General features: G+C 44.4%; 1 protein-coding gene across 1 annotated transcript in view; it reads right to left on the bottom strand.

Moving 5' to 3' along the window:
- Positions 1-6,372, bottom strand: part of TENM3 (teneurin transmembrane protein 3) — a 776,836-nt gene extending 770,464 nt beyond the window's left edge. The window contains exon 1 of the mRNA XM_088446965.1: positions 6,141-6,372. Within this exon, the coding sequence (XP_088303091.1) occupies positions 6,141-6,372 (232 nt within the window). The remainder of the gene's footprint in view (positions 1-6,140) is intronic.
- Between the last annotated feature and the right edge of the window lie 8,143 nt (positions 6,373-14,515).

The following is a 14,515-nucleotide window of genomic DNA, read 5'->3' as shown; positions in this document are numbered from 1 at the left end:
GCAGACTGTGAAAAAATGTGCCCACTATACACAAAATGTAACTGTAAAGGGGCAATAGGAACAGGTCAGAGCTTTTGACAGTGGCGTAACTACTGCCCCTGCAGCCCCGAGGAGCGGACGCCGGAGTATGGACTGCAGCAGCACTGGAGCGGGGATAAAGGTAAGTGTGTTTTTTTTGTGTGTGTGCGTGTTTGTGTGCGCGCGGGGGGGGGAGCAACTACGGGGACTCACTACTGGGGGCAACTACAGTGGGCTCATTATTGGGATCGACTAGGCGCAACTACATGGGGCTCACTACTGGGGGCAACTACAGGGGGCTCACTACTGGGGCAACTACAGGGGGCTCACTACTGGGGGCAACTACAGGGGGCAACCACAGGGGGCTCACTACTGTGGGCAACTACAAGGGGCAACTGCTTGGTGCAACTACAAGGGGTTCACTACTGAGGGCAACTACAGGGGGCAACTACTAGGCACAACTACAGGGGGCACTACTAAAATGGGCACAACTACAGGGGGCACTACTAAAATGGACATAACTACAGGGGGCACTACTTGAAGGGGCACAACTACAAGGGGCACTGCATATGGGCACAACTACAGGGGGTACTACTTGAAGGGGCACAACTACAAGGGGCACTGCATAATGGGCACAACTACCGGGGCATTGCATAAGGGGCACTGTTACAGGGGGCATTGCATAAGGGACACTAGTATAGAGGGCATTGCATATGGGGCACAACTACAGGGGGCACTACTTTAATGGGTACAACTACAGGGGGGCCTGCATAATGGGCACTACTACAAGGGACATTGCATAAGGTGCACTATTACAGGGGGCATTGCATTTTGGGGCACAACTACAGGGGGCACTGTATAAGGGGCACTAACTTGATACACACAGTTTACAGGTTATAAACTATGGCCCTGATTCAGAGCCGCTCGTAAGCGGCCGCTCGTTCGGTCTGACCGATGTTCGCACATCTGCGCATGCATACGGATTTTAATACGCATGTGCGAACCAGTCAGTGCGGCCGAAAATCGCTTGTTCGCTATATAGCGAATGCCTGCTATTTTGAGTGACAGAAGGAGACGTATGTGGGTGGTAACAGGGGAAGGTGCTTGAAAACGGGGGTGTAGAATTCGAACGCAGGCGTGCTTAAAGGTCAAAACGGGCGTTTTAAGGGAGCGTCATTGACCACGTCACTTGTTTTTTTTTTACTCAGAACTGCTCGCAAAATAGCGTTTGAAAAAACCAGCCACAAGAATAGCGAGCAGTTCATACGCTGTTCGATGTACTCGATTAATCTAATAAATAGCGGACATGACGTATGGTGCGAGCGGCAAGGGGGCGTATTTTTCAAAATTACAACCGCAAGTTTTGCTCGCTCGTTCAGACTTAGAGGCGTGAACAGACCGCAATTAGCGAACGGTTCATTTGAATAGCCACCCCTTGTTTTAGAACGAACGACCGCAAATAGCGAGCGGCTCTGAATGAGGGCCTATGTTCCTAATAATCTGGTTCTACACGGACATAAAAACTGTCAACCTGTCTTGAGCTGAGGTGACAGACTGGCAGGAGCAGAGAGGAGAGTTGGTGAAGTAGATCTGTCAGGGTGGGATGTAATGGGCATTACTGTTTGGCATAATGTGTTTTTGGCATTACTGTGTGCAAAATGTGCTATTAGGGGCATTACTGTGTGGCATAATGTGTAAGGGGCATTACTGTGTGGCATAATGTGTTGTATGTGGCATTACTGTGTGGCATAATGTGTTGTATGTGGCATTACAGTGTGGCATAATGTGAAATAGGGACATTACAGCATGGCATAAATTTGTTATAAGGGCTTTACTGTATGTCATTATGTGTTATACGTGGCATTATTGTGTGGCATGTGTAAGGGGCATTGCTGTGTGGCATAATGTGTTAATGTGTTGTAAGGGGCATTCCGGTGCGGCATAATGTGTTGTAAGGGGCATTCCTTAGTGTGTCATAATGTGTAAGGCACGTTGCGGTATCATGTAACCACACACCTTAAACATTGTCTTTGGATGTGTTTGATCTTTGGGCGGGGGGCGCCTGAAACTTTTTTGGCATGGGGGAGCAAAATTTATAGTTACGCCACTGGCTTCTGTGATTCCTGGAGGTCAGAAACACAAAATTCTGGAAAATCTTGGCACAAAATTCAAAATCAGGACAATAGTAAGTATGATGGTGATGTGGTTTTTGCAAATGTTTAGTCTGATGGGTTCAGTTTAGGAGAAAATACTCTATTTCTACCCTTAGGTCAAATTGCTGGAGCTGCATCATTTGTACACATGGCTATTCTTTGGATGTTTAGCAGAGGGAAGTTTTTCATGGGCTGCTCCGGGGCCACTTTTTCAGGGTAAATTTATGGAAAAAGTGATTAATGCTATTGGCAGCAATGTCACATAGACCCATACCTCTTCCTATGAACATACATTTCATACCCAAATTGATTTGGGGTACAAAGATCTAAGTTTCAGTATCTCACCTAAATCACCTTGTTCATGTGAAAAGAAAAATAAACCTACCAGTTCTCTGCTACTCTTTTCCCAAAGCTCAAAGCTGGCAAATCAAGTGAAAGATATTAATGAATAGAGGGGTTACTAAAAGGTATATTTCAGTGATATAAAACATATGATGGAAACCATTTATTTATGAGAACGACAATCAGCTTTGCAACTATGATAAATTGCTACTGCCACCTACAAATAAAACACCCATGGCCCCCTCCTTTAAATAATATGTAATTGCTTTTCAAATATTCTTGTTTTCCATAACATTACCTAATAAAAAAAAGAGAAATAAATCACAGGAAATGTGTGGCAAATGCTCATAAATAAATAAAATTTCCGCTCCCATTTTGCTCCGATGGTTGCCATGTGTAGTGCCGCTGAGATTGCATGTTTATAAAGCCAGCATGGGGACAATCCATCAAGTGGGGGGAGTCGGCCAAGTGATAGAACTGTCTGGAACAGGTGCAGTGTTTATTTGCTGGTATTAGTGGATGCAGCTTGCCTTCTAATTTTTAACAGTGCATTTAAACCGTTGCATGTGGTATGGAAGCGTGCGGTCATGCACCGTGTATGGGAAATCGCTATGGAATTAAGCTTTTGTATGTTGGCAGTCACTTAAGAAATAAGTACAGACCTAATCATGTTTGTATATTTATTATTAGGATTAAGACCACATTTTATATATAAAAGGAATGCTGGAACACAGGTAATTCTATCATCCACACACGTCATCTATTTGTATCTCATGATATGCAATATATGATTTGATACAAAGAACACAATTATGGGGAGAGAGGTAGAGGGTCATGAACAAATTTTTGAGCTTTCCTCCTTTTTTTTCCCCATCTTTCTGGAAGAATTACTATAGGTAAGTGACAAACATATAGCAGAACATTGATACAATATATTACTACAAAAGAGATTATGACAATACTTGTATCACAACATAGGGTTGGTCACAAAACGTCTACAAGCAATGGCCGCGGCAGCCAGGTTGACTACTTTACATTAATGCAAATATGCTTACGGGTTAATGTGTATTATGCACCGTGCTTATCTTTTCTGTCCGCAGCAATCATCATTAGTATATACACCTACCCCACTGGCTGCAAAACATCCATCTTCATATGCTCGCCTCTTAATAGCACAGAAGTCTATTCGGTGCTGTTATGAGTCACGCCCACGACACTACCCGGAAACGAATCTCTTGCATGCGTTCGCAAGGCAGCCCCAGTTGACACCCAGATACGAGATGCAGTAAAAAAAATACAGACAGTCGGGATGTCGGCGCTTAGAATGCCGGTGCCGGAATCCCGACGCCTGTCAGAATCCTGGGGTTAGGGGAGGGTTAGGGATTAAGGGGGGAGGGTTAGGTTTAGGGAGCAGTGGGAGGGTTAGGCACTAGGGGGGAGGTTTAGGCACTAGGGGGGAGGTTAGTTTTAGGGGAATGGGTATGACATACCCATCAGCGGCAGCCCGACAGCAGCAGAGTGCGACGCAGCGGAAGCCCGACAGCGCTGGAAATCCCGATCGTGGATAGGTAAGTATCCACTAACCTAACCCCCCTAACCCTCCTTAGGGGTGCCTAACCCTAATCCCCCCCTCTAAGTGCCTAACCCTAACCACCCCCTTTCCCGCTACCTAAACCTAAGCCCCCCGGGGGGGTGCCTAACCCTAAGTCCCCCCCGGGGGTGCCTAACCCTCCCTCCCCCTAGCCTAACCCTCCCGGGGGGTGCCTAACCCTAAGTACCCCCAGGAGCCCTAAACTTAACCCTCCCCCCGCGGCTGTCCGCTCGCAGCGCCCGGCATCACTACGATCGTGATGCCGGGCGCCGGTCTCCCGGCGTCGGGGAAATGTGGGCGTCTACATCTAGGGTGAAATGCCGGGATAAGACAGTCGGGAAGCCGGCTGCCGATATATAGGCAGTCGGCTTCCCGATTGCTTCCCGTTTTAGGCAGTGAGTAGGGAGGGTTAGGGAGAGAGGGAGGGTTAGGATAATGACTAATAGGTGTCAGTATCCTAACCCTGCCGGGATGCCGATGTCGGGATTCTGACCGCCGGGATCCCGAGCGCTATCATCCCGTACCCAACCCCCCAGAAACCCCCATTTAATGGACAGAGAGAACCCGGTGCAGATTAGGCTCTATCAGGGTGTGTAGACATGGTCTGGTCAATGCGCAATTTGCAAAAAAATCACTAGAAGCATCCACTGTTAGAACCAGGCCCATGTGCATATAGTTATACTACATATGTAGCCTGTTTGCATCTGTCCAAATTCACTTTTTCTTTTTGGCTTTCACCCTTAAATATTTTCCATCCAGACCAATCTTCAGTCCTTAATCAATCAGCTTCTCTTTTTATGATTTTCATTACCCTTGCAAACCTCTGATTCAGCCACATTTTTATTTCTTATTCCTGTAATATCTAAACTTGACTGCTTCAGCCTTTATTTTCCAGGTTACACGTATTTTATTTTGTACCATCTGTGGGGTGATTGTTAATCTCCTTGGCTGAAGGTTTTCACTCTTATAAATGTAACATCGTCCGGTAAGACATTTGCTAAAGATTTGCAACAAAAGGGAATGAACCCGAAGGATTTGCTGACTCCTGTTTACTAGTCTCAGAACACTCACGTCCAAATTGAAGATGTCCTATACGAGTAATAGTAGCTTATTTAAAATCATATAGCCTGGCACAGCATGCTGGGAGTTGCAGTTCAATAATAGCTCTAGAGCCGCAAGTTCCTAATGCCTTTTGTTAACTGTATTTCTAGGATGAGACACTTTAGCATACAGGTAGGAACTGCTTTTGCTTCCAAATCTAACATAAGTAAATTTACATCCTTTTAAGTCTACCAAACTCATAATTGATATAATAGATTAACAGCAAGATAGTAATTACATCCTACAATAATCATTGCTTTCAATTACTGTTACTATTTAGAAAGATACAACCAATACAAAAGTGCTGATGGATATAATTTTGGTTTCAAGCATCGTATGCCTTTAACAGTGATATACTGGGAGACAGATGAATCAATACAATGCAAACAATATATAGAGAACAGCAAGTCAATGTCTTAAAGGACAGTTTTGTTGTTTGTGAGTGTGTGTTTACAATACAGTATTCTATAGGTTGGTGCAGGTTTGATGAAGTTGTCCAAAAGAGGGTAACCATATTACAGTTACACAAGTGCAATGCAGGAAAAATTGTTGATAGCAGAATAGAAGAAAACAATAGCTGAATTTCGCTTATAGCAGTGCATTATATCTTTTATATATCACTGTGAAATAGTGTATTTTGATATCACTGGAGCTGTTTTACATTTACCCTTTGCAACACAGCTATTGATTTTTTACTTATACTTCCACAGCATTAAATTAAAAGTAATCATTCTGTTGGATCAACTTGTTAAAGAACTACATACTGTATATGTAATAATATATATATATATATATATATACTCGTCTGTATATATAAATATATATATATACCTTCACTAAGCTGCTAAATGAAATTAATAGTACACAGACACACACACACACACATAAATATATATATATATATATTTATTTATTTCAAATGTATAAAAACTTACCTTGTCTGGGATATTCATCAGCTTCTCTGTGAACCAGGTCTTTCACCCGGGTTCCGTAAAGCAGCCGTGAAGAATCATGATCAAAAGCTTTCAGGGTTTCGCTTGAGCTGTAGGATTTTTGTGTAGGCACTCTACAGTCATCATTGTCCACCGAAGAATTGGTGTAACGTCTCTCTTTGTCTCGCCGGCTCTTTGTCAGGGAACAATAAGGCCTACGTTCTTTTACATCCATATTAAGTTCATTCTGTGCCGACAACAATCCAACGTACTTGAAAATTGCTTCTCACACTTGATTTGTCTACACAGGAGACACAAATGCAAACAAAGATTCAATACACTACCTAAACAAAAGGCAATCATGGCCATGGTGCCATATGCAAACAGTTGTGATGTATTGGAACCTCACCGAAAAAGACAATTGTCTGTTTTATCCAAACTGACATAATACACAGGCCTTGCAATAAACACATGAAAAGAGGACACTTACATTGTAAGGGGCAAATAGTATAGGGCAAAAGTAGAGCGTAAGAGGACAGAAGACGATGGTATTACAATAGAACTACAGTATACCCAAATTATGTAAACTCATATTTAGAGACATTAATTCAAACATGTAGCAGTGACACATGACTATTTTACACTGATTAAAACCTACCAAGATTATGTTTCTCAAAATAGGAAACACGTTTTGCTCTGAGAATAATGAAAAGCGATCATGGAAATGCTGTGCTGCCAATGTCACTTTTTTTTTTTTGCTAACAGGACGGTTTGTTTATTGATCCATTACAATGACTTATGATGTGGAAAGATGCAAGAGCAGAATTTTTATGGGTGAGATTCACCTTAATAATTCTGCACACAAAACTACCATTCTACAGTTTTCAAATATACATAACAAAGACGCGCATGCAGGGAGGTTTCAGGTTGCACACAACCCCACTCCTTAGCAAGCGATGGTTGCGTCCAGGTTGGCCACATATTTGTTGATTTGGGCTGGCATGTGGGCTGAGGCGTACTCTGTGCCTGATTCAGCAGTGCACTTTGGTGCACTGTTCAACGCAGATTTCTGATGGTCGGGAATCTGCACAGGCGCCTGACCCATACTGGGCATGTACAGTACGGGTCCTGCGAGTTTGCACACAGAGCGGCAGCAGACTGTCAGTGATTGACAGTCTGCTGCCGTTTGTGTGCGGGGGGGCCGTGACGGCCTCCGCTTCCGTAACGGAGGCGTGTTGCCACCGTTGGGGGGGAGGAAAGAGGCCAGGATCTCCATCAGTTGATGGAGATTTCCTAGCCTCTTTCTCTCATCTGCGGGCCGGTGTTCACTTAGCCGCAGTGGCGTCCCTTCCCGCAGTGACACCCATTGCGGGGAGGGATGGCATGCGCACGGCGTAGCCGTGTGCCACTGAAAAGGGGGAGTGGTCTCGGGGAAGGAGATGCTGGGGATGTGGGCAGTGCCGTCTCCCTCACTGTGACAGGAGCCGACTGCTGCACTTAATGCTACAAAGCATCACCTGGCTCCTGTCACTGAGGGGGAGCCTGCACCTTGGTGTCACCCATCGGCGGGTGACACCCAGGTGCGGCCCGCACCCCCTTTGTGACGCCACTGCTTAGCCGGCCGATGTTCCCGCAGATTATCCGATGCTGCATTGTGCAATGCAGCTTGGATAAGTAATGCATGCAGGAGGCATGATGCCTCTTGCTGCATTACCATAATTGCAAGGACAGAATTGCAAAGCTGCGTGCGTGCTGCTTTGCAATTCCGTCCTAAGCTGAATCAGGCCCTCTGTCCATTACCTAGGTAGCGGTGTGTGGCCAATTTGTACAGGCAAAAGCTTTTTGTCCCTGCCCTGGCCCACCCTCATTTACAATCCTCTCATCCAATGGTGTAGCCAGTTCTCCTTTAATTTTCAAGATCAGGGGAGAAGGTATGTTCATCGGGAGTTTGTCTTTTATCTTATTCTAGTCCCTGCATGAGTGTCTCCTACAGGTTGGGACAGAATGGGACAGCCTCTGTATGCCAGAGCCACACTGACTGGTATGTATTCTAAGCCTGCTTTTTACATATATAACAAATCTGAGTCACTATGATTTAAAAATTATATCAAAATACTGCTGCTCCCAGTGCTGACAGATTCTTCAGAAGGGTAGTTTGAAAAGGTACATACTGTATGTATGTATATATATACAGAGGGGCCGAGACGTGTGATCGGGTACTAATTACCCGGGCTCGCCTTGTGACAGTATAAACAACATACAACTACCAAAAACTCCTAGTTAGCATTAGCATAAAGTCTGTACAAAACTGAAATATTGGTCACTACAAGGGGTGTGTGACAATATGTAAGTGAAGTCAAACACAAGTGGTCCTGCAGCAAGTGTAAACCCCCTCGTTCTAAAAAAAATTGCCTATTGATTGGTGGGTGGACTTTGACAGTAATATGTGAAATTATATTTGAGAGATCCCAGAGGGGAGGTCAAAAGGCAAGTTGATGGGGGATGGTAATGTGAGACATGATGATGTGATTTTCATGTTCGCAGCCCTACTTCTCCATTGCAAAATCATGTAATTTGCATTATTGCGTAGGGGTGGTCAGGCACGATGATGCAGTTTCTACAATGTGGAAACATTTAACTGGACCTGATGATGCTTATTGCATTACATTACACAGACAGTGCCATCTTAACGTATGGGCTCACTAGGCAGCTGCCCAGGGCCCCACAATTGAAGATGTGCTGGCAGTGTCTGTGTGACTGCTGGTCCCTTCCCTAGTGCTGTGCAGGGCAGCAGCGGAGAGATCCTTTTGTAGTATGCAGAGAGTTGTATGCAGAAAAGTTGATGTAAGCCCAGCACATGCAGGTCACTTTATACTGAAGTACCTCTGAGTGATACCCCCAACTCCTTATAATACCCACCTCCTCCAATCACCTGCTCCAGACCAGCTGATGTAGTAATTGTGTAGAAACAGGGAACACTATACCAATAAAGTGCTGGGGAATGCATAGCTTGTATAATTCCCATCAGACTATTCAGAAGGTAACGTGCTGCTCTGATTGTGTGTAATCCACAATCAGAGTGGCTGGGGAGCATCTTTCTCTGGCTGCCTCTCAGCCGGCAGCCCTATGTATGGAGCAAGCGGCCTCACACTACATGTACAGAAAGATGCTCCCTGGCCACTCTGTCAGTTACACACAACCAGAGTGGCCAGGCAGCATTCTTTACTTGCCTCCCAGCCTGTAGCCAGACAATGAATGGCTGTCAGCATGCTGATTGGTGGATGGCTGGATCTATCCACCAATCACAGTGCAGCATTCTCTACCTGCCTCCCAGCCTGCAGTCAGACAGCGAATGACTGTTATCATGCTGAGTGGTGGATGACTGGAGCTATTCACCAATCAGAGTGCTGACAGCCATTCACTGGTAGAAGCATGTCGAGAGATGGTGCGGGACAGCAGGAGGGGTAAATTATATATTTTTATTTATTTATTCCCTTGAATGGATGGGTAGGGGCCCTAATGTAAACAAGTACAGTACAGATGTGTCCTCTTACATCTTTGCCACTCTCACTGCAAACGTGCACACGCATCGCGCCAGCAATTAGCCGCATCTGTGTGCGCCACGGTACACCATGCCATGCGCTGTGTTCACACCATGCAATCCTATGGAGTGGAATGTGCAAACGCAGCGTGCGTACCTGTTCGGGAGTGCGCGACTCCCACCATGTGTGGCGCAATTTGCCGCACAAGTGGCAAAGATGGAAGAGGACATATCTGGATGTGTGATCAGGTGACGGATTGAGAACAATTCTGATGCCCAAGAGATGTGAGAAAGTTCTTTCTCATACTCAAGCTATGAAGGTATTTTCCAACTAGGTATTTGCACTTAAATTACATACATTTCAGTTTTAACTGACTAAAGCTTTTTTTTATTTTCAGTGGAAGTCAAAGTGCAAAGTGTCTTTTCCCAGAAAAATAAAAGTTCTGTGTAGTCTTTAATAAATGTTTGCTACTCAACTCTAATCATAAATATGATGGCAAATATGTTGGGGTGTAGTCAGGGTCAAGTATTTTTTCAGAATAGATACAGTGACATACTTGCCAACTCTCCCTCATTGTCAGGGAGACTCCCTGAAATAGTAGCAATCTCCCTGACTCGCTGAAGAGTCCAGCAATCTCCCTGATTGCACCTTACCACCAGAGGCGGATCTACTGTAAAACTAATGAAGCTTAAGCTTCAGGGCCCCTAACCCCGGATGGGCCCTGAAGCAAATTTTTTTTTTAATTAATTTTTCAACAAAATCAATGGAGTTTAAGTACGTGTTATTTAAAAAAAAAGGTGATATAATCCTAAACCAACGGGTTGAAGTACTTAATATTGACCTTAGAATATGCTCTACAGTAGTGAATGTAGAGGGGGTTCCTGAGTACCCAGAAACTACCCCTGATGTTCCCAACTCCATATGTGCAGTCCCATCTGCCAGAAGTCGGCCCTGCAGTGCTGACCACAAACTGAATGCTGAGAAGTTTGAGGGATGACATGCAGCTCGGAGGCAGGAAGACACAGTGTGGGAGATAGACCTGGCTCAGGTGGATTCTAGAGATCCCACTCAGGAGCATCAATAGCTGGGATCCTATATAGGAAGTGAGAAAGTTTTGGTGTTGTATGTGATCTATCTACAGTCTCTCTCTCTCTGGGGGATTTCTACATCTATCTATCTATCATCTCTCACTCTCTGGGTGGTGTCTACATCTACATATCTATCTACAGTCTCTCACTCTCTGGGGGTTTCTACATCTATCTACAGTCTCTCACTCTCTGGGGGGTTTCTACATCTATCTATCTACAGTGTCTCACTCTCTGGGGGGTTCTACATCTATGTATCTATCTACAGTGTCTCACTCTCTGGGGGGTTTCTACAACTATCTACAGTGTCTCACTCTCTGGGGGTTTCTACATCTATCTATTTATCTATCTACAGTCTATCACTCTCTGGGGGGTTCTACATCTAATTATCTATCTACAGTTTCTCACTCTTTGGGAGAGTTTCTACATCTAATTACTTATATACAGTGTTTCACTTCACTCTCTGAGGGGCTTCTACATCTATCTGTCTCTCTACAGTGTCTCACTCTCTGGGGAGTTCTACATCTATCTATCTACAGTGTCTCACTCTCTGGGGGGGTGTTCTACATCTATCTTTCTACAGTCTCTCACTCTCTGGTGGGTTTCTACATCTATCTATCTATCGACAGTGTTTCACTCTCTGGGGGGTTTTCTACATCTATCTATCTACAGTATCTCACTGTGGGGGGCATTATAGTCTTTATCTCACTGTGGGGGGCATTATAGTCTTTCACTCTCTGGGGAGTTTCTACATCTATCTATCTACAGTATCTCACTGTGGGGGGTTTCTACATCTATCTATATACAGTATCTCACTCTCTGGGGGGTTTCTACAATCTACAGTATCTTACTCTATGGATGGTTTCTACATCTATCTATCTACAGTGTCTTACTCTCTGGCGGTTTCTACATCTCTACCATTTGAGCCTCAAGGTCCTTGCAAGGCCCTTTGGACCTTGTTGGATGTTGCCTTATTGTTGCTGGTTGCAAAGGGGCCCTTATAAAAGTTCAAGTTTCATGGCCCCAAAAATGTAGATCAACCACTGCTAACCCCTATTATGTAGCTGTTATATACTTAGAAATATAGACATATATACATTCAAATGGGATAATCAGTGCCAGTTCCTAGCATTGGTTATAAGGCACAATGATCCCTATGGCTGCATGCATTGTCATATAAGGTTTCTCGTGGCTACTTAAATGGAGCCACTTGGAAAACTATACAAATTGCTTTGGGGCTCATTTATATTTGGATGTAAGTAAATTTTATGGCAGTCCTCTCAGATGTAGCAGTACCGTCCACTTTACCACCGCGCTCATAGATGTTGCTTTCACAATCTCCCTGAAATGCTTTTTCAAAAGTAGGCCAGTATATGCAGTGATAACTGCAAGATAAGTGGCACTACCCTTAATGTATCCTGTTCTAGGAGCGTGTGATCCATCTGAAATCAGCATATAACGAATGACCCCAAAGGTTTGTTACAGCAGCCAGCTGTAGAAAGACAGGTCTATGTCCAAATAGTGTCTTGGATTTATGCCTCAAAATGGATATAGATCCAGTTGTTCAGCAGATTTCTGCTTGTGCATACCTCCCAACTGTCCCGCATTCAACCTGTCCTGTTTTCTCGGACTGAAGTGGGCCAGAGGGAAAGAATTTGGGGGGAGCACACACTCTATGCTACGCTGTCGGTGTGCACCATGTCTCGCTTCTAAATACATGAAGGTTGGAAGGTATGTTTGTGTGATATATAGTCTCATAGGTAACATAGGAATATTACACACTTTCTGCCAGATATTTGCTTCACTTTGCATCAATTTTCTCGTGGTGCTGCAGCATCCACCAGCTTTAGCGCTCTGCACAAAATAATAAACAATATAATGGGTTTCCATGGGGCTGCTCATAGTACATTATCCTGCTGGCAGGCTAAAGACCACCCTTTGAATGATGTTAAAAGTGAGGACTACGGGCCTGATTCAGCACGGATCGCTATTGCGATCACATCGCTGTAATTGCACGAAGATCTGCAGTGAAAATATGCTAATGAATGCAATCGCAAAGTCATTGCACAGCTAGCATAGAGACGCCAGCTACCGCTATCTCACAACTGTAATAACTTGCAGGCCTGTGTATACATCGGCACATGTGGAGTATGCCACGAACAGTGGGAGTGCAGGCAATTGGCCTCTGCCTTTTGGCTAGATCTCAAAAGTCTTTAGCGGTTTCTGGCAGGAGAGAAGGTAATGTAAAACCTAATTAGTTATATATAAGGCTATACAAGGAATAATATACCCCATTTATGAGAAAACTTTGTTGTTCTTCAAGTAGGAATGAAAACCCATGGGTATGGTTATGTGTTTAGAAAAGATGCCATGTTCAAGTCTTGATGTAGAATACAGCTGAAAAAGAATAAGTTTTCCTACCCTGTACAAGGCACGGCTGGCATTACAGACTCTTACAGTACCTGCAGGCAGCAACAGTTGTCAGTACAGATGGTGCTAATAAGCCAGTATTGTTTGTGATAATATGCTGCACAGCAACTTGTGTCAGCACTCAGCACTTGATTTTTAAATGCGTTACTAAACCTTCATAAAACAGTATTCTGCAGACTACCTCCAAAATGTGCTTTTCCATTCAAGGCAGCATAAGCATAATAAACTGTAAATTATCTCAAACCAAATCAGATATACTGTCACAAAAGCAAAAAAGAGGGCATTTAGGAAATATAAACAGACTCAGAATAATGAAGACAGAGGGGTCTATTTACTAAGCAGTGTTAGGAGACAGAGTGAAAAGTGATAAGAAAGTGATAAGGTGCCAGCCAATCAGCTCCCAACTGTAATTTTTCAAACACAGCATGTGAGATGACAGGTGGGAGCTGATTGGCTGGCACCTTATCACTTTTCAATCTGGGCCTGATTCAAAGCCGCTCATAAGCGGCCGCTCGTTCGCTCCGAGCGATGTTCACACATCTGCGCATGCGTGTGGGTCGTAATGCGCATGCGCCAACCAGTCAGTGCGGTCGGAAAACGTGTGTTCGCAAAATTGCGAGTGCCTGCTAATTTGAGTGACAGGATGAGGCGTTTGTGGGTGGTAACAGGGGAAGGTGCTTGAAAACGGGGAGTGGAGATCCGAACGCAGGCGTGCCAAACGGTCAAAACGGGCATTTTAAGGGGGTGCATAATTAACAAAGCAGCGTCATCGACCACGTCACTTGGTTGTTTCTTAGCCTGAACTGTTCGCATGATTGTGGTAGGAAAATCCAACCACAAGCACTGCGAGCAGTTCAGGCGCCTTTCGATGTACTTGATTAATCTAATAAATAGCGGAGATGACGTATGATGCGAGCGGCCAGGGGGCGTCTTTACAAAATAGCGAGTGCATGTTTCGTTCGCTCACTCAGACATAGAGGCGTCAACAGACCGCAAAGAGCGAGCGCTCAATTTAAATAGCCGGCCCCTTTTTCTGAACGAGCGAGCGCAAATAGCGTCCGGCTCTGAATCAGGCCCTCTGTCTTCTAACACTGCTTAGTATATAGACCCCAAAGAGGTGTATCTTGTCAGAAGGAAGGAGGCCAAGAAGGTGATCAGATGTGCAAAGGCACAGGCTGAGGAGAAAATGGCCCAGTCAGTAAGTAAAGGGGCCAAAACTTTTTTTAAGTATATAAATGAAAGAAGAAAATCAAATGATGGAATAATAAGAATGTAGACAGACAGTGAGAGTCTTGTGGAGGGAGACAAGGCCATAGCAGAT

This window comes from Taudactylus pleione, unplaced genomic scaffold (assembly GCF_031769625.1).
Source record: "Taudactylus pleione unplaced genomic scaffold, aTauple2 ptg000408l, whole genome shotgun sequence".
Classification (NCBI taxonomy): domain Eukaryota; kingdom Metazoa; phylum Chordata; class Amphibia; order Anura; family Myobatrachidae; genus Taudactylus; species Taudactylus pleione.
The sequence above is the reverse complement of the archived record's forward strand: the minus strand, read 5'-3'. Positions and strand labels throughout refer to the sequence as shown.